The sequence below is a fragment of the Sapajus apella genome, unplaced genomic scaffold, assembly GCF_009761245.1.
Source record: "Sapajus apella isolate SASKATOON/1434 unplaced genomic scaffold, GSC_monkey_1.0 scaffold2, whole genome shotgun sequence".
Lineage (NCBI taxonomy): Eukaryota > Metazoa > Chordata > Mammalia > Primates > Cebidae > Sapajus > Sapajus apella.
Genome location: NW_022436942.1, coordinates 53,207,927 through 53,235,493, shown reverse-complemented (window position 1 = coordinate 53,235,493; position 27,567 = coordinate 53,207,927). Strand labels below are relative to the sequence as shown.

The 27,567-nt window shown below is 43.8% G+C and overlaps 1 protein-coding gene, 1 long non-coding RNA gene and 1 pseudogene across 8 annotated transcripts in view; 1 reads left to right on the top strand and 2 right to left on the bottom strand.

The window, feature by feature from the left end:
* The window catches only part of TMCC3 (transmembrane and coiled-coil domain family 3), a 373,454-nt gene that overhangs the window by 220,598 nt on the left and 125,289 nt on the right, over positions 1–27,567 (top strand). For 3 of the 6 annotated variants that reach the window (XM_032298101.1, XM_032298045.1, XM_032298095.1), the window contains exon 1: positions 7,320–7,524. The exons of the other annotated variants lie outside the window; for them this stretch is intronic. In XM_032298101.1, coding sequence (XP_032153992.1) covers positions 7,447–7,524 — 78 coding nt within the window. In that variant the 5' untranslated portion in view covers positions 7,320–7,446. Of the gene's footprint in view, positions 1–7,319; positions 7,525–27,567 lie in introns of those variants that run through there. 6 annotated transcript variants of the gene reach the window in all.
* Positions 837–8,539, bottom strand: LOC116564800. The gene is made up of 3 exons (XR_004275105.1): positions 8,281–8,539; positions 6,356–6,964; positions 837–1,703 (listed from the first exon to the last, which is right to left on the bottom strand). It is a non-coding gene; the product is annotated as an uncharacterized LOC116564800 (long non-coding RNA).
* On the bottom strand, positions 26,092–27,401 carry LOC116564778 (annotated as a pseudogene). The gene has a single exon (XR_004275085.1). The product of XR_004275085.1 is annotated as a heterogeneous nuclear ribonucleoprotein A3 pseudogene (transcript).

Below are 27,567 nucleotides of genomic sequence, written 5' to 3'. Positions count from 1 at the left end.
CGCTAACTCTCCCTCTATTTGTGCTGTCCAAAGTCCTTGCCTTCTCTTGAAATGCTGTCCTTTTCCTTGTTTTCTTTCTGCCCATACCCAGCATTGAATGTTGCATTAGACAGGATTCTTTGGGTTGCAGGAGTCAGAAACCTATCTCTAACATGTTTAAGCAAAAAGAGGAATCCATTGCTTCATATCAATGAAAAGGGGGTCTAGGCAAGACTGGTGTGGTGGATCGGCTGCCCAGAGGGCAGTCAGCAACTTCTTTCTATGCACACATCACTGCCTCCATCAACAAGTGGACCCTGTTTCTCCTCCTCTGGAGTTTAAGCTGGACTTTTGACTTGCCTTGACCAATAGAATATGATGGAACTGATACCCTGCCAGTTCTAGGCTAAGCCTTAGGAAATTTGGCAGCTTTTGTTTTTGCTATGTTAGAAGCCAGCCACCATGTAAAAAAGTCCAACTACCCTGATGGACAGAGGGGATCCCTGCAAGATGACAGAGTATAAAATAAAAAATTGATTTTAAAAAGTTTAAACAGGCCAGCTACAGTGGCTCATGCCTATAATCCCAGCTTTGGGAGGCTGAGGTGGGAAAGGCCAGGAGTTAAAATCAGCCTAGGCACACAGCAGGACCCAGTTGCTACAAAAAATAAATTAACCGGGCATGGCGATGCACCTGTAGTCCCAGCTACTCAGGAGAATGAGGTGGGAAGATCGCTTGAATCTGGGAGTTTGAGGCTGCTATGAGCTGTCATCATGCTGTCACACTCCAGCCCAGGTGACAGAGTAAGATCCTATCTCTAAAAAGAAAAAGCTAAAAAAAAAAAAAAAACTATAAACATATAAAAATAAAAACAGAGGCTTGGTCAGCCTACACCATTCCAGCCACCCTAAGTCTCATAGGTGCTGACATGTTTGTAGAAAAATCAGCTCAAACTATGTCTCTCCTCTGTTCTCACACCACAAAAACAATCAACACAGAAGACTTCTGTGACCAAATATGGGAGGGGGCGATTTCCACACACCAAGCAAGCAATCAGTTCTGGACCCCAGCTGGGTGTCCTCCAAGTCTATCTGGAGATAGCGTCAGCTCCCACAGATCTTGGCTGAGTCCCCAAGGCTGCCCTTCCCTCAGATGCCAGTCACAGCCAAGGCCTTCAGAACTTCTGACTGACCGGCTTCAAGCTGGGGTTCCCATGACCCCCTCCTTGGGTTCAATTAATTTGCTAGAACAACTCATAGAACTCAGGGAAACTTACATTTTACATTTTCTGGTTTAGTATACAGGATATCCGAAAGTATACAGATGAAGAGATGCAAGGGGTGAGGTAGGGGAAGGAGTGCAGGGCTTCTGTGTCCTCCCTGCATACCACACCCTTCACAGATGTCCAGCTATCCAGAAGCCCCCTGAACCCTGTCCTCTTGGGCCTTTTATGGAAACTTCACTGGATAGGCATGATTGACAACCACGTGGAAATGTGATTGGGCAAAAGGGTATATGATCTAATACTAAGAGACTGAGTGGCGAGACCCAGCAAGGCCTGTCTGTTCAGATTCTTCTTGGCTTCTCCGTGTAGCCTTTCTTCCTCCAGGGTATGGGGCAGGACCCTTTCTGAAATGAGCCTTATGTCCTACAGTCAGACAAGGTAGGTCCGAGAATTTCTTCATGGCCAGCTGCAAGGCAGAAAGGTGGGGGAAGATTCCTACCTTTGGGAGAGAAAAGAGCAGGTGGAATGAGGGCAGAAGAAGGCGTCTGAGGCTGGCCTCTGGGGTCTAAAGTGCCTGACATCATGACAAGAGACTATTACAGGGGCAGTGGTAATTATGAGCCAGGAACCATGGATGAAAACAAATATATATATGTATATTCATTCATATCACACATGTGATGAAGCCATCTTGGACACTTTAGCCCCACCCAGCACCACATAGAGCACAGAAAAGCCACCTCACTTCCCTTGGAGCCCTGCCCAGATTGCAGAGTTATGAGCTAATGAGAGGTAGTCATTATAAGCAAAACCTTTTTGTTTTGAGATGAAGTCTCGCTCTGTCACCCAGACTGGAGTGCAGTGACGTGATCTTGGCTCACCGCAACCTCTGCCTCCCAGGTTCAAGCAATTCTCCTGCCTCAGCTTCCCGAGTAGCTGGAATTATAGGTACCTGCCACCATGTCTTGCTAATTTTTGTATTTTCACTAGAGACAGGGTTTCACCATGTTGGCCACGCTGGTCTTAAACTCCTGACCTCAGGTGATCCGCCCTCCTCAGCCTCCCAAAGTGCTGAGATTACAGGGGTGAGCCACCACACCCAGCCAAGCCAAAGCATTTTAAGGTGGCTTGTCATAAAGCAATAGAGAATGGAAAATGCTGGAACTAGTGCTCTAAGGATTTAGTAAGAAGTCTTTCTCCGTTTCATGGCTCTGCTTTCCAGGGAGGCTGTCTGTGTATGGTGGAAGGATGTCCACTACAGCATCAGGCTTGCATTGTACCAACTGAGCAATGCCCACTGGAAAGGCATACGCTTTCCCAGCAGTTCCAGCAAAACTCTGGGGGTGACTCTGATTGGCTCTGATTAACTCACGTGCCTATCCCTGCGCAAGCCACAGTGACTCTTATTGGCCAAGGCTGGATGACCCGCCTCTCTCTGGATCCAAGGATGGGAATGGTCCGCCTTATGTAAACCATTTGGATTAAAAGTAGGAATAGGGTAGGTCCCAAAAGAAAACCGAGGTACCGTTTTCAGAATTAAAAGGTGGAATGCTGGGCAGGCTGAAACAACAAACATGCACCACAAAATTCAAGCGTAATCCTATCTCTTTTCGTAGGCCTTTCACCATCACTTTAAACTTTAAACCATTACAGCTCAACTGACCTGGGCTCTTCCTTGGTGCTTTTAGCATCGGCTGCCTTGTTGTGCTCCTTCCTCAATACTTTGCAAGTTAATTCTTATTTCACACCTTAGATGTGAACCTTTGTATTCCTTATTGTTCTGACTGCATTTGTTATTTTAACAGTGTTATATTTTCCATTACTTGCTGCAAGGATAAGCTCTTGGAGGTATCAGTGGCACAGAATTCTTACATTGATAGGAGGAATTTGCACCTGCGCTCTCCCTCTCTCTCTCTCCAGGGCTGACAAAATCCTAGGTATTGGCATTGCATCCAAAGGAGGGGATGTGGTCTATTTCCCCCTTGGGTTCTACCACCCAAAAGGAGAGCCAGATGGCGATCAGCACTGATTGTTTTCTTTCTGTTCTGGGGAGCTTGCTCTTGTGCTATTTAATTTGTATATTTTTAAAAAATAGTTTTGTATGAGTGCCCAGCAGAGCAGCTTTTGAACAACTAGCTTATGAAATAAATTTAAATGATCTAAAAAAGAACATCCTTTGTTAATTGAAATTTAAGTGAGCCTAATAAAGCTTTAATTTATCCTTCTCATTGAGGGTCAGCATTCCAGGTTGGAATTCTAAGAAACATCAAGACAGTAATAGAAATGGAAAGTAGATGCCTGTTGGCACTCCCACCCAAAGCCCAACCCTGGTTGGTCAGGGCTGAGTTTATTCACACATAAAGTGCCATTATGTTTATTTACTTGAGAAAGTACCCCCAACTGGTGATATGAATTTCAGAATTAAGGATATCACTGTATCTGTTCCTTTGAGGCTTTGTTACCTTTAAATTTTTAACTTATTCTGAAATATCATGTGTATGTATGAATGAATGTATATCCAGTGTAGCAACAGTCATTTGTTAAAGGGCATTATATATTGGCCAGGTGCGGTGGCTCACACCTGTAATACCAGCACTTTAGTAGGCTGAGGTGGGCGGATCACAAGGTCAAGGATCAGGACATCCTGGCCAACATGGTGAAACCTCATCTCTCCTAAAAATACAAAAAAAATCAGCTGGGCATGGTGGCACGCGCCTGTAGTCCCAGCTTCTTGGGAGGCTAAGGCAGGAGAATCACTTGAACCTGAGAAGCGGAGGTTGTAGTGAGACAAGATCTCGCCACTGCACTCTAACCTAGTGACAGAACAAGACTCCCATCTCAGAAAAAAAGCATTACGTATTTATAATTGTGTACCCCTTTTCTACTGAAGCCTTCTTCATCTCCCCACCAGAGATATTGTCCTGAAATTTGTGTTTATTATGCTCTTGCTTTTCTTAAACTTTACGGGAAGGCCAGACATGGTAGCTCACACTTGCAACCCCAGCACTTTGGGAGGCCAAGGTGGGTGGATCACTTGAGGCCAGGAGTTCAAGACCAGCCTGGCCAACATGGTGAAAACCCATCTCTACCAAAAAGATAAAAATTAGCCCTACATGGTGGTACACGTCTGTAATCCAGATACTCAGGAGGCTGAGGCATAAGAATCACTTTAACTTGGGAGCCAAAGGTTGCAGTGAGCTGTGATCATGCCACTGTACTGCAGCCTGGGTGAAAGAGTAAGACGCTATCTGAAAAACAAAAAAATCCCCAAACAAACAAAAACTTAAAATTTTTTTTTTTGAGACAAGTTCTTACCATATTGCCCAGGCTGGTCTAGAACTCCTCGGCTCAAGTGATCCTCCGTCCTCGGCTTCCTAAAGTGCTGGGATTATAGGTGTGAGCTACCACACAGGCCCTACATGAATCTTACTACAAGTAATATTTTGTGGCTTGCTTTTTTTGTTTCTCAGTATTATTTATGAAATTTGTCCATATTGACTTTTTTTAAAGCTGGAGTTCTGTCTGTGGCTTATGTTTTCACTTTATTATTTTCATAAGCAGAAGTTTAAATTTTTTAATGTCAAACCTTTGTGGTTTATGCTTTTTGTGAACTACTTTTTTTTTCTTGAGATGATAATATTCTTTCATTTCTTCTGACAATTTTAAGTTGTGTTTTTTTCTCCTTTAAGACTTCAATCTGTTGGGTTTATTTTTTTTAACTTTTGATTTTTTTAGAGACAGATCTCGCTCTGTTGCCCCGGCTGAATTCCTGGGCTCAAGTGATCCTCTTGCTTCAGCCTCCTGAACATCTGCAAGCCACCATGTCCAGCTAATTTTTTTCTTTCTTTTTCCTCTGTTATTGGTTTTTGTTTATGCTGTAAGGTAGTGATCAATTTTTTTTAATCCAAGTGAAAAGGTAGATCATGCCACTCCTTTGCTCAAAAATTTCCAAATCTTACCATATTCTTCAAAATTAAAGTTCTTACAATGGACTAAAAGTCCCTACATGATCTTGCCCTCTGAAATCTCTCTGACCTCATCTCCTTCCAGTGAACACTGGTCTCCTTGCTCTTCCTTGAACACTCCCAAAATGTTCAGGGTCCTTGACTTCCTGTTTGTCTGTTGGAACTTTTCAGATGTCTATACTTCTGGCTTCCTCACTTCCCAAGTCTCTGCTCAAAGGTCACCTTATCAAAAATCTCCCTCCGACACACACACACCCCTCAATGTTTGGTATTTCTCTTCTTTCAAAGAACTTACCTGGAAAATCTCTCTGGGCCTATTATAGTTGTGTGTTAGGGTAGTGGCAGGGAGGTATTTTTAAAGTGTTGATTTAATTTTTTGAATGGCTTACGGACTACATGGGACTTTCAATTTCTTCTTAAGTTAGTTTTAATCCTGTCTCTACAAAATATTTCTTTAAACTAGCCAGGCATAGTGGTGCACACCTGTAGTTCCAGTTACTTGGGAAACTGAAGTGGGAGAATCCCTTGAGCCCAAGAATTTGAGGCTGCAATGAGCTATGATTGTGCCACTGCACCCCAGCCTGAGCTACAGATACCCTATCTCTCAAAAACAATTTTTTTTTAAATTTACTTTTTGAATAGTTAATATATGTCTACAATAAAAACATTCAAGTTTCAAAAGTATACACAATGAAAAAATAGATCTCTCTCCTATCTTTGCCTTCTAGGTACCTGATTCCCCTCTCTTGGTATCAATTTCTTGTCTATTTCCCTAGTTTCTTGTTTATCCTTCCAGAAATATATCATGTATATATAACATGTATTGTTTTTACATAAATGGTGGAATGCCATATATATTATCCTGCACATTGCCTTTCCACTTAACCCTGTATGTTAGATATGTTTCCAAAGCTATTCATAGAAGCCTGCCTCATTTCTATTCCAGTTAACGAATATTCTATTGGATGATGTGCCATCATTTATTAGTCTCCTTCTGAAGGATGATTAGGCTGTTCTGTCTTTACAGCAGCCTTCTAACCAGTGTGTTTTGCCCATCTTTCATCGCTGCTTCACCCTGCTGTCAGATACACCTTCTCTCTAAACTTCCATTCTCATGCTATCATTTTCCTATTCAGGAATCTCCAGCAGCTGCCCAGTTCCCACAGAATAAGGCTGAACTTCTTACCCTTGGACAAATATCCTCCATGGTCTCCACCTTCTTTTCCATCACGTCTTCCTGTTCCTGAAGACACTCCCCAAAACTGATAACTTGAGGTTTTCCCAAGTGTACCTCTGATTTTTGGGGCTCCAAAATTTTCTTCAGCCTGCTCTACTCTTCCCATCGAACACCATGAGGGGCGGAGCAAATCCTTCCCTCCCTCTGGGCTGGTCACATTGGGCTATAGGTCCTCTCTGGAACAGCTGCACTTTAAATATTTCAGCCCAGTCTCCCACTGTACACCCTACAGAGCCAGACCAGGTGTTCTGAATTTTGTTTGGGGTTACTGTTATTTAAATTGTTCACCAATCGGTCCTTCTTCTTCTAGACTCCAAATTCCTTGTGGGCAGGGACTGATCACTGAGAATGGGGAATACTAAAATTAAAAGATATCCTGACTTTCAAGTAGCTTAAAACCTAAAGGTAGGCAAGACATGCAAAATTAAAATACACATTAGGATCTTAGTTTAAGTAGGCTGTAAGCTCAGGGGAATCATGGTGGGGGGGAGTTTTTTTTTTTTTTAATCTCTGGTCTGTAGTCCAGGGTCTGGTACATGGCAGCTGCCCAATAATTGCCTGTTGAATGAAGAATAACATAAAAAGATGCATTTAAGGCAAGTGTCAACTTCTTGCAATAAAAGCCATCTTTTGTATACAGAATAAGTCAACAGATAGTGTAGAGTGTGGATGTCGCTCATTCTGGGGGTAGAAAGAGGGCTGTTGTGGGAGGGGACGGACCGAGTTTCAGCCAGGGACGCAGGCGAAGACACTGCTCTCCGAGTTGGTGGGGGGCGGTGGGTGGGGGTCCCGGCGGCTGCCGGGCGCGGGGGAGGCGGGGAGAAGACGGGAAGGAGGAGGAGACTCTCGCCTCCTGCCCCGCCTCCCCCACCCCGCGGCGGCGGCGCAGGGCGGCCGCGCGGGTGTCGGCACCAGTGGCAACAGCTGCAGCAGCCGCGCCGCCCCCTCGCCCGCGGCTCACGGGGTGAGCCCGAGCACGGCCGGCGGCTCGTGGCGCTGCGGCCCGGGAAGACAGGAAAGTTCCCGGCCCGAGCGCGGAGATGCCGGGCAGCGACACGGCGCTCACAGTGGACCGGACCTACTCGGACCCCGGCCGGCACCACCGCTGCAAGAGCCGGGTGAGCGCAGCGGGCTGGGGGCGGCGGGGGCGCGCGGGCCCGGGGGCGAGGCGGGCCGGGGCGGTGGCTCCGCGCTAACCCACGCGCCCTCCGCTTTTCGCCGCCGGCCTCCGTTGCCGCCGGAGGTCCTTGCCTCTCCGATCGTCCAAGCTGAAAGGGCTGGGCGGGGGGTCGGCGTCGGAGCCTGGGCTGCGGTTCCGGGACCCAGGGTCCGCCTGCTCGCCCGCGGCACCCAGATCCCCGCGCGCGGTGCGGGACGCCGGGTTCCCCGACGGCCCGCGCTCCGCCGCCCTCCCCGCCAGGGAGCGCCCGCGGCGCGGCGCCCGTAGGCTAGGGAATCCCGCCACCCGCGGCCGCGCGCCTCCAGGTCTCGGGGGTCTCGCCCGCCCCAGGCGTGACGGCGCCCTCCCCACCGAAGGTCCCGGCGCCTGCCGCGTCTCCCGGCCCTCGGGGCGTGTGGCCGGAGCCCGAGCGCAATGCGCAGCCGGAGCGCGGGGAGGCGGCGGACCGGCTCTGCCCAAGTGAAAAGTCAGTGTTTGCGCTGCCTCTCCTGAGTTTCGAGCCCAGCCGAGCAGGCGCCCTCGCCATTGTTTGCAGTGTAATTTGCTGTTGCTGATTTTGGCTGCGAGCGAAAATAGCTCATTCTGAGCTTGCTGCAGAGACGAGCCCTGTAGGGCTTCAAAATAAAGACGGAGGCCGCAGCCCGAGCGCGGGTCTCTCCTGGGAGAGGAAGCCTCCGCCCTCCCCGGGGAATACCTTTGCCCTCCCGGGCTGTGGAATCGTCGAGGCTGGAAGTGAGGCTCTGTAACCCGTTCTCCTCACGGCTGATTGAAGTGCCATTTTACACAGCACCTCCTCCACGCTGGCATCTGTTCTGGCAGGAGGCACCTGGAGTTGTTCTTTGCTCCGCCAACTACTTACTCGCTTGTCCGAGAAGTGGGGATTTGGGTGTCGGCCTCTGTGTAAAGTTCGCGGAGGTAGAGCCGGGCTCAGGTTCTGGCCTGCCACCTCCGAGATCGAGAGACCAACTGGATGGAAATAGTAGCAGTAGTGACGGGGTTGTGTCTCGGCCCTTTGTGCAAGATTTGGGTCTTCACTCGTGTTTTGAAGTAGCAATCCATAGCCCCAGAAGTGAAGCAATGAGTCCCTGGTTTATTTGCCCACTTTCCCTCTTTCCTTTAGCATCTGTTAATCGTTTTGGAAGAATGATTGGAGTTTTTACAGATTGAATATATCTCGTGGGATAATACCTCCTGCACCCATCTCAACCTCCCAATTCTCTTATATTTGCACTTTCTTTAAAAGTTTCGTAACAGTTTGCCAAGCAAATAACCAGAAACTCCATTTGGAATAAACATTGAAGATCTGTGCTTACCCACAGGTAGACGTTTCTTCTTGGATAAACTGTAATGCTAGTTAACAGAACTATGAAGAAAAGGAGATAATTTTCGAATGCATTTGTAATTGGGAGGATTCTGTAAAATTACTGTTGCAGACTTGAAAACATGTGGAAGCTTGGTTTTTCTTGTCACAACTGTGATCATCTTTGTGTAAACAACAAGATTAGTAATCTTGGCGGGATGGGTGGCTCATTGTCAGTTCATTTAAGTGGTTTGGCAAAACTCATGCAACTTTACAGAACTTTCTCTTCATAACCTGTAAAATGGTGGTGACGAAGTTTGTGCCTCAGTTGCTTAGGTGAAATGTGGTAAACCAAATATGTAACGCAACCGCAGGCTGTGTTTTCGCCCCATCTGCCACTGTTCCCTTTGCGCCAGTCTTTTCTGTTAAAAGGTCACAACCTTCTGTGAAGGAGATTTCTTGATTTTATTTAAAATTCTACTGATGGGCCTGGCGCGGTGGCTCACGCCTGTAATCCCAGCACTTTGGGTGGCCGAGGCGGGTGGATCACAAGGTGAGGAGTTCAAGACCAGCCTGGCCAAGATGGTGAAACCCCGTCTCTACTAAAAATACAAAAATTAGCTGGGCATGGTGGCATGCACCTGTAATCCCAGCTACCCGGGAGCTTGAGGCAGAGAATTTGCTTGGACCCGGGAGGCAGAGGTTGCCATGAGCGGAGATCGCACCACTGCACTCCAGCCTGGGCAACAGAGCGACATTCTGCCTCAAAAAAAAAGTTATAATAAATAAATTAAAATTATACTGACGATGTTATACCTGCTGCCTTGTTTTGTTAGCATGGAGATTTTTAAATAAGTTGTGTATTAAAACTGAGTTAGACATTAGATGTGCTGATTATCCTAAATTAGCACGATCAGATCTAGTGAAGAGAAGAAATCAGAGGAGGGCTAGAACTTTAGCAGACAATAATCACAGATTCTACTGCAGTGATGCTGGACTTTTTGAGGTCTCAGTTAAAGCTTCCCAACTATGTGCTTTTAGGTTTTTTATTGTTGAGACAGGGAGGGATAGGCAGAACTAGTGAAATTTTTGTAAACTCCTAAGAACTTTTCTCAAGCAAGGTTGATGTAATTTCAAGTCTATCCTGAGGCTACTAATGAAGGGAAAGCAACAATCATCCCCTTAAATGATGGTAGCTCCTGGATTGTGGAACTCACTTAGATACAGCTGTAAGGATATGTTTTCCTGACACCCAGAAAGTATGTGATGCAAGCGGAAAACATTAGGTGGTAATTTCTTGACGTCACCATTTCCTTGGGATGAAACTAGTATAGGATTTAAAAAGAACCCTTTTATGAACTCATTTGGTAAATTAGCTTTCCTAAAAATGCTAATGAGAACGGGGGGTTATGTGAAGAATTGATTAATCTTTCTTGGAGTTTCTGCCCAGGAATGGGCTAAGACTCCCTGAGATTGAGTTCTTAGTTACTGAATGGTCATTTTTTAAAAATTCAAAATCAATACCTGTTGAGATAACAGGGAAAATACATGGTCTCTCTTGCTGGGCTTATTTCAGCCTTTGAGACTGGAATAATAACGACGCAATATACTCTTGTAAACATTGCAGAAATCTATTTTTACAGCCGGGTGGACTAACCTAGATTCCCCCCACCCCACCTCAGTGAAAATGTAGTTAATGAATTCTGTGACTGTTGCTAAGCTGACAAGACAGGATCATTCACATTTTAAAACATCATCTTTGTAAAACTCAGAAATGGTGCTTGTTAACTTAATGCACATCTCTCTCTACTTTAAAAGAAAGAGCATCCATAATTAGACTCCTACTTTTTTTTCATGCCCTAGATAGTTAAAGCCTATCATCTTTTTGAGAATACAGGCTGTCTGCTTTCTATACAGTAACTGGCTTTTATTAATTATGTGTGAATTAGTTTTTCTTTTCGTTGGTTTTCATTTTAAATGTTCTAAAATGCCCTCTCCAGCCCTTGGGTATAGTGGTGAACAGCTGGAGCTCTGGACCTACGTGGGTTGTATTCTGGCTCTTCGAGCTTCTTAACTGGGCAGCTACTGGGGCAGGGTCCTAAATAGCCTTTCTGAGCCTCCAGTTTCCTATCCATAAAAGGGTAATACTCCACTCTTTTCGGAGTGATTGTGTGTCTTAAATAAGAAAGTATTTGTAAAACAAAACAAAACACAAAAGAACGGTGTGTGCGCTCAGATATTAGCTATTTAAAAATTTTTTTAAAGGATTTGTTTTCTCATTGGGTGAAAAAGCTATGTTTGTCTATATGTCAGGTTAATAATTTCTATTTTGGTGGTGCCACCACTAATCAGAATTGCTAGTTGTCTTGAGTGCCTGCCCTCCTCCATCTCTCTAAACTATGCTAGCAATACCATTGAACCTTTCTCTGACATTTCTCTGGAATTGGTTTCTTCCATCTCTCAGTCATCCCCCACCCCCCTCAGTCACTTGTGACCTTCACCAACTTCTGTTCCATCCTGCATGCAAGGACCATATTATTTTCCCTACAGAACCACTTGCATTAGGCTAGTCCCCAGAATACAGATCTTGTACCAGTGCTATTTGCTACCAGTGCAGTCTTGGAGCCTGTAAGCCTTAGTTTCCACTTCTACATAATAGGGGTGTTTTGAGGAATAAATTCAGTAATATCTATAAAATGATTAATTCCATGCCAGGTGCACAATAAGAAATCAGTAGATGGTAGCCACTTTGATTACAGGCTGAGCATCTCAATCCAAAAATCCAAAATCCAAAATGCTCCAAAATCTAAAACTTTTTGAGTGGCCACGTGATGCTCAAAGGAAATGCTTACAGGAGCATTTCTGATTTCAGATATTTCTATTTGGAATGCTCAACCAGTAAGTATAATACAAATATTCCTAGGTGGGGCACGGTGGCTCACTCCTGTAATCCCAGCACTTTGGGAGGCCACGGTGGGTAGATTACTTGAGATCAGGAGTTCTAGACCAGCCTGGTCCACATGGTGAAAAATACAAAATAATTAGCTGGGCATGGTGCCAGGTGCCTGTAATCCCAGCTACTAGAGAGACTGAGGCAGGAGAATCACTTGAACCTTGGAGTCATAGGGTGCAGTGAGTTGAGATCGTGCTATTGCACTCCAGCCTGGGCAACAGAGCGAGACTCTATCTCCAAAACAAAACAAAATTCCAAAATCTAAAGTCTGAAACACTTCTGGTTCCAAGCATTTTGAATGGGGGTACTCAACCTGTACTATATGAAAGAAAGGTTTGTGAGCTTGGAAATGGACAGGCTGCTAATTTTTTGAGAAGTATAGACTTTTCTAGCATTGCTAGCATTTTGTGCGTCCTTGCATCATGTTTCTCATCACATTGACTCTTTATATGTTTATTGCTTACATGTATTCGTAAGCTGTACACTGGCACTTTGAGAGCAAGATACTTCATTTATTCAAAAAATACTTACTAAGCCGCTTCTATGTGCTGGCTGCTAATTCAGGCATTAGGAATACAATGATAAATGAAACAGTCTGGTCACTCTGGAAGCTTGGTATCTGGTGGGTGAATCTCATGTATGCTTGTGACTTCAGACAATACCCCTCTCTTACACAGGAGGAAATGACGATAACACATGCAGAAATCTCTAACATCTGAAGTAAAACTTGTGTCGAGCATGAGTGCCACCTCTAGTATATCTTCAAGTATTCTGTGGTTTGGAAATCCATCTACAATTACGTGATGAGTAATGACCAAAGTCAGTGAAGAAGAGTTTGCGGTAGCCTTTGTCACAGTGGAACTGGTTGGGCAGTGATGTAATAAGCTGATGATTACATGCTTACTCCCTGGGCAGGAAGTAGGGGGAGTAGAAACAGACCTCTGTCCTAGAGGACACTGACCCAGGGAAGTGGTGAGCTGAGTAGTACATGGATATCATTTTAAATTAGTGATTCGTTTTATTCTAAAGAGCTCGTTAGAGAGACTGAATAAAGGTGAGTGTCTCAAGCCAGGTTTTTCTTACATTTAGGATGAGCAAAGTGATGTGTTGTGTGTTTCTTGAGCTGCGCTTTGCTGCAGGCTCACCAGTTCTCCCTTTAGAAAAGAACGATTTGCCAGCCACCACCAGCGCACCCTCCTGTCACATCCGCTGTAGAGAGCACCAAGACAGCTGCTACCAAGTTGGATCGCCGGATGAGTTTGTGTTTCAGACCCTCTGCCTGAATTTCCAGGGCTGCTGCTAAGGTCAGAAATCAACCTAGTCCTACTTGGAAAATGCCCACAGCTAGACTTAGAATAGTCTTCAGCTTTCAGCCCTGCTGTTTCTTAATTGTGTTTTCATGTTTTCAGTGGAGGGGTGGCAAGAGAAAAGGAAGAGAACCATGAATCACTGTACTGTGAATCAGAATGAGGACTCTTCATTCCTTCGAAAAGGAACATCAGGATATATGATTTGTATATAAGCCAACTGCTTCCATTGACTTGGGAGGAGTGCTGCCTGAAAGAAACCATAGTATATTTGTGGATTATTCCTCTTTAAGGAGGCAAAAAGAACGTAAGTGAAAAGATGAATGCAGTCACAATAATAGTTAATGTGTACTGAGTGCCTACTCCACACCAGGCAATATCAAGCACTTCAAATACACTATCTTCTTGATCTTCCACAATATCCCACTTTTCCATTTTATAGATGAGGAAGCTGAGGCCCAGATAAATTAATCATTTGTTTAAAATCCTGTGGCTCATAGGAAACTATGGTAGAGCTAGGGTTTGAACCTGTATTTGTCTCAACTCCAGAGCTTGATTCTTAACCACTTCCCTGTCTGCCTCCACGGTGAACACTGGAGAGCAGTCCAGTCTTTTTTTCTTTTTTTTTTTTGAGATGGAGTTTTGCTCTTGTTGCCCAGGCTGGAGTGTAATGGCATGATCTCAGCTCACCGCAGCCTCCACCTCCCAGGTTCAAGTGATTCTCGTGCCTCAGCCTCCCGAGTAGCTGGGATTACAGGCATGCACCACCACACCTGGCTAATTTTTTGTATTTTTAGTAGAGATGGGGTTTCTCCATGTTGGTCAGGCTGGTCTTGAACTCCCGACCTCAGGTGATCCACCCTCCTCGGCCCCCCAAAGTGCTGGGATTGCAGGCATGAGCCACCACGCCCAGCCCAGTCTTTCTAAACTAGTTAGGTGCCTGGGGATGGATGTGTACAGCTTCTGCTGGGCACCTGCCCTAATTGTGTGCTCTAATTCTTATGACACACACGTTGCCAGTCTTTGGCATGTAGTCATATATTCCCGGTAAACACGCAAACAAGTGATACAGAATGATAGTTTATGAACTTTTACTCATGCCTAGGATATGAGAATTTTGCTAGTAGTTTGAAGTCTTAAAGGTTGTCGAATAAGCTCATGATGTAGGATCACAAGAGAACCGTGTTTTCATCTGATATTTGGTCTCTGGAGAATGAACTGTGGAAGAGCGTGATGAAGGTGGCTCTTCCTTGTGACTATCGAGTTCAGAACATGCCTGCAAACATGTGTCTCCTCAGTAGATCCTCATGACTGGCCTGCAGGTTCACACGTTCTGTTGAGCCATGTAATCAGTCACTTACCTGGTGATCTTTCTGTGCAGTCCCTTGTAATATTAAACCATGCCTTCTCGTGTCCCCTGCAGAACGTCACACTTTAGAGGAGGGCACTGGAGTGGTTAAAGGTGCCAGTCCTGGAGTCATCTGCCTTCGTTGACTTTCTAAAGTGCACCCTGTGGCATGCTACCAAAGTTAGGTTTTTACAAAGGTTGGCACAGTACTTCCGTTGGAGGGCTGTTGTGAGAATTCAGTGATGTACTATGTGTGTAGAAAGCACTGTGGAGGGCCAGCACCTGCTAAGTGCTCAGCCAATGTTCAGATGGGAGAGGAGTAACAACAGTATGTAACAGTGGTGCGTAGCTGTCTGGACATTGCAGGAGCTGCAGTTGAGCAGAGACTGTGGTGTGATTTCCACCATTTTTTGTTTTTTCCGGAGACCAGATCGTTTCAAGGATTGCTTCCTAAATGCATCCCATTTAGTGCTGGTCCCCTGAGGAAGCCACGTTTTAAATGGCCGATTGTAAACCTGTGTCTCCCTCAGGCCTTAAAGGCACTGGAGGAGACTGTGCTAACTAAAAACATTTACAAAGGGCAGTTTAAAGCAACAAGAACACATAACCTGGTGTCCACACCAGAACTCCCTGTGGAACCCTGGCTTGACTAGATTCAAGGTACAAAGGCAGAGGGTTGGAAAGTTAGACTCAAGGTGGTGTCCACACCAGCACTCCTGTGAACCCTGGCTTGACTGGATTAAAAGTATGAAGGCAGAGGGTTGGAAAGTTAGACTCAGGGTTTTACCATGGTACACTTGGAAGGGAACTTAGACATTAACTCCAGACCATTCCATTTTCAGAAGGAGAAAAGTGAAACCAGCCACACTGTAACCAGTAAAATTATGTAATTAATACAGACTGATTGGGACTAACCATTATACCATCTTCTGTATTAAAAAGGGATTGCTTTAAATAATTTTAAAATACCAAAGGCATTGCTAAATTATATGGGTAGAATGAGAATTTAAAATTATTTTCAGTAGGTAATGAACAAATTTAATTTTTTTGTGAATTTTCTAGATTACAAAAGGTAAATTCGAATGACTTAGTGTTAGACCATTATTCTTCTGAATTTATTTACAGATTTCTGGGAGGCAGGCACTGGGGCAAAGAGAGGTGACAATTTATGTATCAAACTACTTAGCTGCACTGGATTGTTGTTACTTAAAATTTTTTTTTTCTGTGGTCCCTCTTAGTGTCTTCATTTTTTCATTGTAAAGTTTTACAAAATGAAAAGTTCATCCATGTCCTGACCTTCCACTTGTTGGGGCAGGATTTTGGGGGAAAAACTATGCTAGATGCATAGGCTGTGGAGCTCATCATATGTGCATTTGACTTCGAATTCAACCCGAGTCTACCCTGGCCTCTGAAGCGCTCTGTTCTGTGAGTCTCTCCTTAAGAGTCTCTTCTAGCACCAAGTGTTTTCAGAATATACAATTTTCATACAATACAACACAACCCTTAAACCCAAGCCTAAAACTTCACCTAGTCCTTGATCAAAGAAACAATTACCTGCTTGAGCACTGGAGGGACTCCGCATGAGACCCGAGTCCCATGGCCCACGGAGAGACAACATGTCTGGCGCAACCTCATTGAAGCATTCCCCTAAAAAAAGCCCGTGTGACTACTGCCTTACAAGTCGACTTGAGAGACCAGCCGGGGAGTAAAATGTGGCTTTTACTATCTCCTATGAGACATTTCCACCTACATGTTGTTCCACAGGCACCTCAAGTCTGTATGTCGAATTCATTCTTTCAGCCCCCCTTCTATTCCTGGTTGATATACTTTTCCCATACAGCCAGTCAGCAAACCAGAGGCCTGAGTTGCTCCCTCAATCCCCAGCCCTACACAGGTACCCAGTAGTTCACTTTTTTTTTTCCTTTTGAGACAGGGTCTGGCTCTGTTGCCCAGACTGGTGCGGTCTTGGCTCACTGTAACCTCCACCTTCCGGGTTCAAGCAGTTCTCCTGCCTCAGCCTCCTGAGTAGCTCAGACTACAAGTGCACACCACCATGCCCAGCTAATTTTTGTATTTTTAGTAGAGACAGTGTTTCACCATGTTGGCCAGGCTGGTCTCAAACTCTTGACCACAGGTGATCCGCCTGCCTTGGCCTCCCAAAGTGCTGGGATTACAGGCATGAGCCACTGCGCCCTTCCGCAGTGGTTTACTACTACTTTTTTTATTTTTATTTTCTGAGATGGAGTCTCACTTTGTCACCCAGACTGGAGTGCAGTAGCACAATCTCGGCTCACTGCAACCTCTGCCTCCCGGGTTTAAGTGATTCTCTACCTCAGCCTTCCGAGTAGCTGGGATTACAGGAGCCTGCCTAATTTTTTGTATTTTTAGTAGAGATGAGGTTTTGCCATCTTGGCCAGGCTGGTCTTGAACTCCTGACCTCGTGATCTACCTGCCTCATTCTCTCAAGTGCTAGTGGCTTACAGGAGGGAGCCACTGCGCTCGGCCCCAGTGGTTTACTTCTTAAATGTTGATCACCTTTTCCTTGTTGCCTCCGACAGCGCTCTTTTAGCTTACCTCTAGATCTGAGCAACAGAGTGAAGCATCAGGAAATGGACTCTGGGGTGAAACTTGAATGTCAGCTCTTTCACTTAGCAGCTGTGTGAGCGGCCATTAGGAGCGGTGGTGGGAAACCCATTACCGCATTTGTTGTTCTAACTTTGAGTCATTCCTGGCCTACCACAGTTTCCCAAACTGCAGTCATGCCCACATCTATGACACACAGCCTTGTACCACCTGCACTGCTACTTGCTTGATGTTTCTAAGTCAGTTCACTCCTTAAAACTTAAATTTATTTTCAGAGTATCAGTGTCACTATTCCTGCTGCTTATTTTCTAAGTTTGAGGCCTCCCAGCACCAAATTAAGAAGTAGATTAGCACTGGGTGTGGTGGCTCACACCTGTATTCCCAGCACTGTGGGAGGCCAAGTAGGTGGATTGCTTAAGCCCGGGAGCCTGAGCAACGTGGCCAAACCCCATCTCTACAAAAAAATACAAACATTAGCTGGACATGGTGACGCATACTTGTGGTCTCAGCTACCAGGAGGCTGAGGTGGGAGGATCACTTGAGCCCTGGGAGGTCGAGGCTGCAGTGAGCCTTGATTGCACCAGTGCACTCCAACCTAGGTGACAGTGAGACCCTGTCTCAACAAAAGTAGATTGGCAAGTGTTGGAGCAACGTTAGAAAGTTTTTAGCACCAGAGACTTTTCCTGGACTGAATCAACTGAATTAGATTGAAGACTGAAAAGGAAATAACTCTCTCACTGTGATTCTGTGTTATTTAATGCTTTTGTCTTATGCCGCCTAAAATAATTCAGAATCATCTAGGAAAATGCTGGTCTTAATGTGTCATCTCCCTTCGTTCCTTCATGAAATATTTATCTTTAGACCCATGGCCTAGAAGATGCTTAGAAACGTCTTTCCCACTCACGGGTTGTGAAAATTTTGAGTTAGTGAGTGTTTTCCTTTTTTATTTTGACCAACGGGGATCCAGATCCAAACTTCAGCAGAACCGAGTGAGATTTTTATAGCCTGCTTCTTTTTCTTGTCTTTTCTTACCTCTTGATTTTGGCTTCCTTTTCTAATTTATGTTTTTTCTAGCCTGGTTTCAAAGAGAGAGAGAGAGAGAGAGAGAGAGAGAGAGAGTGTGTGTGTGTGTGTGTGTGTGTGTACGTACGTGTACCTATATGTGTTTCCTATGTGTGTGTGTGTGTATGTTTACCTATATGTGTTTCCTGTAATCTATCTTAAATCCTTTGTATAGCAAATGAGGTATTCATCAGTTTACTTATTTATTTATGAGATGGAGTCTCTCTCTGTCACACAGGCCAGAGTGCAGTGGTGTGATTTTGGCTCACTGCAGCCTCCACCTCCCGGGTTCAAGCGATTCTCCTGCCTCAGCCTCCCCAGTAGCTGGGATTACAGTTGCCTACCACCATGCCCGGCTAATTTTTTGTATTTTTAGTAGAAATGGGATTTTGCCATGTTGGCCAAGCTGGTCTTGAACTCCTGGCCTCAGGTGATCTGCCCACCTCAGCCTCCCAAACTGCTGGGATTATAGGAGTGAGCCATTGCATCTGGCCTCATCAACTGATTTAGTTCACTGTAAACAATTGTTACTGGGATGTACAGAAGCCCACTTTGGTAAGTTAAAGGCAGTCTCATCTAGGTGGAAATACTTGAAGGAGCTTGGAAATGAGCTGAGCTTGCTTCTCTCTGTATTATTTCCTCTTTAGTCTTCTGACTACCTGGGAGAAACTGAGGTAATGGAAGACCGTAGGCCGAAGAGTGGAATGTCCAGAAAGTATGACTTCTTTGGGAATTTCAGGCAAGGACAGATTGTGGGTGGAGAAGAAATTTGAGCTCTGCGGTTTTCTGAAGTAAAGTTGAACCTAATTAAGATGTGTATGTAGGCTTGTTGTAATGGAAGGAAATTGAATGGTGCCTTGAGCTGCAGCCTTGCACAGAAATTTTAATATAAGCACTTGTCCAAAAATAAAGAATGCCTTTAGTGAAAGCTGTGCTTCAGCACCTAAATATATTTACTCCACTGTGTCCAACTCTGTGTTGGGGCCAAAAGTCCCTTTTCTCTGTCTTTGTCAAGATGTTGTGATCATCCAGAAAGCCTGAACTTGGCTTCAGATAGTCAGCAGTGTACTATTTTAAGCTCACTAATTGGAACAGGTGGCCTCTATTTGCAGCTGAATCACTGGTTGGCGTAGATTTAATTTATCTGACAATATGAAGCCCATTCAGTAAGAGCTGTTCAGGCTCTGTGTATTGGCATCAGGCAATATGCCTGAAAGCCCCGTTAGAAAGCGTGGAAGACAAGAAGGAAGATGGAAGAAATGTGATGAAGAGTGTGCTGCTTCCATCCATCCTAAATGCGGAGTGCAGAATGGGTGAAGGGATATGGTCGAGGGATGCATGTGAAGATGCTTGAGAGGGGTGCTTATAAATATTTCTCCAGAGGAGGAAGAGGTGGCAAGTATCTTCTTTGAGTCCACCCCATAAGAGGGCATGGTACAAGAGGACCTCATGCTATCCTCGTGTTTTTAATACAAGCACATCTTCAGGCATGGGGGAAAGCGCATGCCCCATGTGACTCAGCTCAAGTGCTCAAGTTGAGATGCTTTAAGACACCACCAGTGACATCAGAGATGGTCCCCAGACTATGACCTTCTCTAGTTGGATCACTCTTTTATTTTTACATTAAATATGTATTTTGCATAGTGTCCTGTCAATGTTTTGCTTTCAATTCTTCAACAGGACTGAAGCCTAGCTTCTTAGATACCCAGTCTCTCATCTGACCTTTGCCTGTCACCCACTCTTGGCCCTTGAGCTCTGGTCTCTTTTCTTTAAAGACTCCCCTTCCTTCCTCTGTGCCTGTGGGTACCTGCCCCATCCTCTCTCATGAAGATAGTTGTATTCTTTTTGTCTAGCCATGGACATAGTTGGGGCTTTGTAAATATCGACTGAATGAGTAAATGTGTGTATGTTGTGAAATTGTACTGTGGGACTTGAGAAGCTGGAAAGCATATTCTACTTTTGATCCATATCAATTCAGGTTAATTTGCCTTGTTTTAATTGCTGCACAGGATCCCCATGTATGGCTGTACCATCATTTATTTAACCATTTCCTTATTAAAGGGCATGTATATTGCTTCCAGTCTTTGGTCATTACTTATTTTTGCACATGTGAGGAATATGTTAGCAGGCTAAATTCTAAATTCATAAGCATAGAATTGCTCTGTCAAAGGGCATGTGCATTTTTAAATTATGATATTGCCAAGTGAACACTGCACCTACTCTGTATTGAATGCTGGGAGCTAGGATGCAGCGCTGAACAAAACTGATAAAGTTATTGTAACTATCATTAATGTGTGAACATGCCTTTACCCACATCGCTTTGGACACAGCATGTTTTCAAGTTTTTTGATCCTTGCCAATGTGATAGGCGAAAACTCCTAGCTCATTTCAATGTATGTCGTTCCTGGTATGAATGATGTTTGTCATATTTGAAAAATATTGATTGATTGATTGATTCATTGATTGACAGAGATTTGCTCTATCACCAGGCTGGAGTGCAGCGTCACTGCAACCTCTGCCTCCCAGGCTCAAGAGATCCTCCTGCCTCAGCCTCCCGAGTAGCTGAGACTACAGGCATGTGCCACCATGCCCAGCTAATTTTAAAAAAAAATATTTTTAGTAGAAATGGGATTTCACCATGTTGGCCAGGATGATCTCAATCTCTTGACCTCATGATCCACCCCCTTTGGCCTCCCGAAGTGCCAGGATTAGAGGTGTGAGCCACCGCGCCTGGCCTAAAATACTGATTTTCAAATAATTCCAGATCTACAGAAATTTGCAGAACATAGTACAGAGATGTCCCTTGTACCCCTCACCCAGCTTCTCCCAATGATTGTACCTTATGTAGCTGTAGTACAGTAGATCATGTTTTCACAGATGTAAAGACATTTGTCTGTGTTTCTGAGCTGTTTATATAATGTTCTTGCCATTTATTTATTGGCTATTGGTCTTTTACATAGATTTGTATTGGTTTTATACTAATTAAATAAATTGCTTTGCGTGTACATTTTTCCCAGTTTGTCATGCCTGACTCCATGTTTTTCTTTTTTACTGTTGTGTAACAAAGTACCATAAACTGAGCAACTTCCAAACACAACACCCATTTGATTATCTCAGTTTCCATAGGCCCAGTGTCCAGGTGCAGCTTAAGTGCATCCTCTGCCAGGAGTGTCATCAGCCTGAAATAAGGTGTCAGCCAGGACTGCAGTCTCATCTTAAGCTTGGGATCCTTTCCCAAGCTCACCGGATACTTACAGGATTACGTTTCTTGCAACTGTAGACCCGAGTCCCTCAGCCCCTGAGGCTGTTCACTGCTCTCTGATGCACGGCTTGTTCCACAGCATGGCAGTTTGTCTCTTCAGGGCCAGTGGGACAGCATCTTTATTGCATTTTGTCTTCCACCTGTAGATCCTCTTCTAAGTTCACCTGATTAGTTTAAGCTCACCTAGGCACTCTCCCTTTTGATTAATGAAAATCAACTGATTAGGGGCCTTAATTATGTCTACAAAATTCCTTAATTTTTCCATATAACATAATATAGCCATAGGAGTGAAATTCCATCATGTTCACAAGTCCTGCTTGTGGGAGGGTACCATCTTGGGAGTCATACTAGAATTCTTCCTGTCACACTGAATTATATGTTGTGTGTGTGCTGAGCATAGAGCTAGTATATAGCACGCACTGAATAAATACTAACCGTAGTTTCCCATGAAGAGGTGTAAATTTTTTCTGGTTTATAGATTTGTATCATTCTTAGAAAGACCTTTGTACTCTGAGATTTTCAAAAAGCCCACATGCCCATTTTCTCCCACTATACTTTATGATTTTTATTTTTGCATATTTGTTTCTTTGAATGAGTTAGAATTATTCAGTTCCTTTTCAGATGTCTATACAGTTATCCCAGGGCAATTTTTTGCTTTGTTACCTGTCTTTAAAAATACACTGTTGTCCATAAGTATCAAGTTTTGTTTTTATAAATGTCTACTTTTTTCGTGGGTTTCAAATCTGTTGAACGCAGAAGGCTGTAATTTTGCCACACTTATCCGGATTGATAGCCATCCTCCTCTTCCCTCCCACCTCTCCTCCAGGGATTTGAAAAGAACATTTTGAGGCCAGGTGCAGTGGCTCTCGCCTGTAATCCCAACATTTTGGGAGGCTGAGGCGGGTGGATCTCTTGAGGTCAGGAGTTTGAGACCAACCTGACCAACATGATGAAACCCTGTCTCTACTAAAAATACAAAAAATTAGCTAGGCATGGTGGTGCACACTTGTAATCCCAGCTACCGGGGAGGCTGAGGCAGGAGAATCACTTGAACCTGGGAGGTGGGGGTTGCAGTGAGCTGAGCTTGTCCCACTGCACTCCAGTCTTGGCAACAGAGCCAGACTCCATCTCAAAAAAAAAAAAAGGACAGAACTCCAGTATTATTTACAGTAAGGAAAGACCAAAAGACAGAGAGGAAAAGATACTGAACATTGTGTGCGTGTGAGTGTGTGTGTGTGTGCGTTTTAAAGTTTTATTTCCAGTTCCCTTTTGAACTGTTACCTCTCATCAAGTTCAACTTAATGTCATAAAATCCTGCGCTTCTACAGTTTCCAAAAAACTGTTACAGTACAAAGAATGTGTATTGTTGCTTCCCAAACCACTGTTGACCCTTAAGTAATTTGTGATGCACCATCCCAGTTAGGGAGATGAAAGAGCAGAAACGCAGCCGAACTTTGTTCTGCAGGGCACAGGACTACTGCGTCGTCAGCCCCAGACCGTTTTCAAGCCTGCACATTCACCCTATTTAATAAACATATTTAACAACCTTGTGCTGGGATTTGTAGTGGAAAATTTAAGTTGATTTGTCACTTACATTAGGATAGCGAATATAACAACATTTCAGATTTGTAGGTAATGATCTGTTTCCTTATTTGGCTTAATTTTTCTTATTTGTGTGTTATCCCTGTGCCTTCCTAAATATCACTAGATGCTTAGGGGATGTTACATGCACTTGTGTTAATTATTGAACAGTCCACCTGCCTTGTTATCTGTGCATCTGACATAGAAAGAGGTTAAAACTTGGCTGTGCCCAGAAACTAACACTTAATATTTTATAACCTAATTCAAGAGCCTATTAAGGGTGGCATGCATATGCTTATTACGTGTGCTTTCATTTGGGAAAGGCACCATGCTTGTAAAAGCCTCCTGACTTAAGCAAATTATCAAGTAATGTTTGTTGCATAAAGCCAGCCAAAGCTTACCTCATGTGTTAGGCAATTTAGAGGTATTCACAGAATTGGCGTCTGTTAAGTATGTGGGCACCAAAATTAAAGTGAGTCCTTTCATTTAGGTGGCTTGTTTATGCCCTACCTGGGGAGCAGTGGGGACACTTATTTACACATAATCAGCATCTGTTTCTACCACCTAGAAATGCTTTATTGTTTGGGTGGGTGGGAGCATATTAAATTTAACTGTTGAGGCCAGGCACGGTGGCTCATGCCTGTAATCTTGGGGGGCCGAGGCGGGAGGATCACCTGAGGTCAGGAGTTTGAGACCAGCCTTATCAACATGATGAAACCCCATCTCTACTAAAAATACAAAAATTAGCCCGGGCGTGGTGGTGCATGTCTGTAATCCCAGCTACTCAGAGAGTGAGGCAGGAGAATTGCTTGAATTGAGCCGAGATCGCACCACTGCACTCCAGCCTGGGTGGCAGAGCGAGACTCCATCTCAAAAAAAAAAAAAAAAAAAAAAAAAAAAGAAATTTAATGAGAAATTTGACTTGCACTCTGGCTGTGTAAAATGATCTAATAGCAAGTAGGTTTTTGAAGTACTCAGGGCTCAAATGAAGCTCTTATTTTTAAAGAGAGACTTGAAATAAGAGGCCTTGAGACTTGTTGCTGTTTAAAGGCAGTTTTGCAAAGTGAGCTTACCATTCCAACAAACTTTTTTTTTTTTTTTTTTTTAACTTTTGGGTTTTTTTTTGGCCAAATGGGAAATGGATGAAATAGTCTTGCATTCTTGTGGCTTTCTTTAAATTAAATGTCGATCCATCCCAACCTTCATTTTAAAAATAATTTGTTGCATGTTTGGGGTAATTAGAATGGTAACAGACAGATAAATAAGAATAATACATATACTGTTGAAAAAGTATACCAAATCACCAAATCTGAATATAAAGATTATGTTAATTTTTCCTGATACTTTGGATATTTTAGAAATCACAATTACTTTGTTAGTAAATTTTTAAAATAATTGCTTCTTAGTTTATTTACACAACAGCCTAACATAAGCCTGGGTATTTTTATAGGGCAGCAAGCTTATTAACTTCTCAGTGGATTTTAATTTTCCTAAGTTTATCATTGCTGTGGTTGTGAATTTAATTTAAGGTTGAAGTTAATGTGTAAGTAAATGCAGTGACATCACATTCCAAAATTATAAGATAATGAAATGGCCCATCAGAAACAGCAACCGTTTCACAAAGAGGGGCAAATGTTTGGTGCCTGGGGAAAACCATAATCATTAACCACATGGTGCTGGGATTAAATAGTAAGCAAATTCAATTAGTAAGTGCATCAAACATGGGAAAAAATTTAAAAATATAATACACATATATCTACCTCCTAGATTTAATAGATGTTGGCATTTTGCCATGTTTGCATCAAATTTCTGTCACTTGTTTTTAAGAATAAATGGTCCTGGCTGGGTGCCGTGGCTCACGCCTGTAATCTCAGCACTTTGGGAGGCCAAGGCGGGCAGATCACCTGAGGTCGGGAGTTCAAAACCAGCCTGACCAACATAGAGAAACCCGGTTTCTCCTAAAAATACCAAAAAAATTAGCTGGGCGTGGTGGTGGGTGCCTGTAATCCCAGCTTCTCGGGAGGCTGAGGCAGAAGAATTGCTTAAACCCGGGAGGCGGAGGTTGCAGTGAGGCAAGATTGCACCATTGCACTCCAGCCTGGGCAACAAGAGCGATACTCCGTCTCAAAAAATTAAATTAAATAAATGGTCCCATAAACAGCTGTCTGGATGCCTTCGCTCTTCCCATTTCCTCAGAGGCCTCCATAACCTGAAGTTATTCCTTCGCGTGTTTTCACACATTGGATGATCCATAAACAATTTATTGTATAAGATGTATTTAATTAAATATATATATTCTTGGGTTACAATTCTACATAAACAGCATCTCTTGTAATTACAATTTTTCCCTCCTTTCTTTCATTTCTTTCATTTTTTTGAGACAGAGTCTTCCTCTGTCACCCAGGCTGCAGTGCATGGCACGATCTTGGCTCACCGCATCCTCCACATTTCAGGTTCAAGTGATTCTTCTGCCTCAGCCTCCCAAGTAACTGGGATTACAGGTGTGTGCCACCACACCCAGCAAATTTTGTATTTTTAGTAGAGATGGGGTTTTACCATGTTGGCCAGGCTGGTCTTGAACACCTGACCTCAAGTGATCCACCTGCCTGGGCTTCCCAAAGTGCTAGGATTACAGGCATGAGCCACCGCTCATGGCCTTGTAATTACAGTTTTTTAATGTGGTATTTTTATAGTTTATCCTATTTCATTTTCATATTTTACTACTGTATGTTATTTTGGTCTATGAATTAAACTAGAGTGTGTTTACAGCCATTCTTCTAATGGTGAACAGGTAGGTTGATTCTGGGACAGTCTCTATACTTGTGAGAGAGTTTCTTAAGGGGAGATACCAGGAAGTGACATTTCTGGGGCAAAGGAAAAAGAATGTCTTCAACTTTGCCATCCATTCTTTTTTTTTTTTTTTAAAGTTAAAAATTCCTTAATTTTTTATTCCTGGTACCACTACCACAATTTACAGGGCAATATACCTGAGGTAATGACAAGAAAAAGAAAAAAGACAAAACTACAACAGATAAAAGACCTCCGGAATGTACATCTAATTGACACTACATTGCATTAATAGCTGCAGTTTTTGCAAACTGTGGCTATGACAGTCCTGAACAAGAAGGGTTTCCTGTTTAAGCTGCAGTAACTTTTCTGACTATGGATCATCGCTCCTTCTGTGGCAGATTTTTACAGTTCCTCTAATGCATTTGGGACGACTGTCTCAAAGTCACCTGCAGCTTTCCTGACAACTCCTCGCTTTCTCTCCTGCTAAGAACTGTAGCCCTTTTCTGCTGCCTTTAGAACCTTCTGCTACCATATCCACCACTTCCACCACCAGATCCATAACCACCACCATAGGGACTGCCCAAGCTTCTTCCACCAAAACTGCCCCCTTTCATGGGTCCATAATTTGATTGCTGTTGTCCACTACAATTTCCAAAATCATTATAGTTCCCACCACCACTATAGTTACCACCGCCAAAATTTCCTCCTTCATTGTAACCATCATATCCTCCACCACTGCCACCATATCCACCACCTTGGTTTCCATATCCTCCTGGTCCACCACCACCATGGCCCCATCTGCTACTATAACCAGGACCCCCGCCATAGTTGCCACCACCACCTCCACCACCATAACCTCCTCTTCCACCAAAGTTTCCACCACGGCCGAAATTACCTCCACCACCTCCAAAGTTTCCTCCACGACCCATAAAATTGCCAGATCCACCTCCATGACCTCTCTGTGATCCAGAAGACTGCATCTCTTGTTTAGAAAGGGCCTTTTTCACTTCACAATTATGCCCATTAATAGTATGGTGTTTCCGAACAACAATTTTATCAACTGTATCATGATCATCGAAAGTTATAAAAGCAAATCCTCTTTTTTCCACTCTGCCTGTCTTCCATAACTTCTATGGTTTCAATCTTGCCATACTTTTCAAAGTAGTCTCTCAAATTATACTCTTCTGTATCTTCTTTAATACCACCAACAAAAATTTTCTTCACTGTTAGATGGGCACCAGGCTTTACAGAATCCTCTCTAGAAACAGCTCTCTTTGGTTCCACTACACGCCTATCAACCTTGTGTGGTTGAGCACACATAGCTGCATCCACCTCTTCAACACAAGAGTAAGTCACAAAACCAAAGCCCCTGGAACGTTTGGTTTGGGGATCTCTCATTACCACACAATCTGTAAGTGTGCCCCATTTCTCAAAATGTTCTCTTAAACTATCATCTGTAGTTTCAAAACTCAGACCACCAATAAACAGTTTTCTCAACTGCTCTGGTTCCTTTGGATCATGGCCCTCCTCCCCCCGGCGGCGATGGTGATGGCCGGAGTCGGGCTGGGGGCGACCGGGCGGCGGTTTTACCTCCATTTTGAGACCGGACTCGCCTCTTCCAACTCGAGTTCAATCCCATCCATTCTTAAAGAACTTTCTCGAGTACTATAATCACTACTGTAATAACTTACAGTAGTGATTTTTTTAAGGCCACATTTTAATATCTATAATAGAAAATTTTTATAATGCTGGTGGATTGCCTGTGTGGGTGTTGAATAGTGTTTGTGTATAGTTT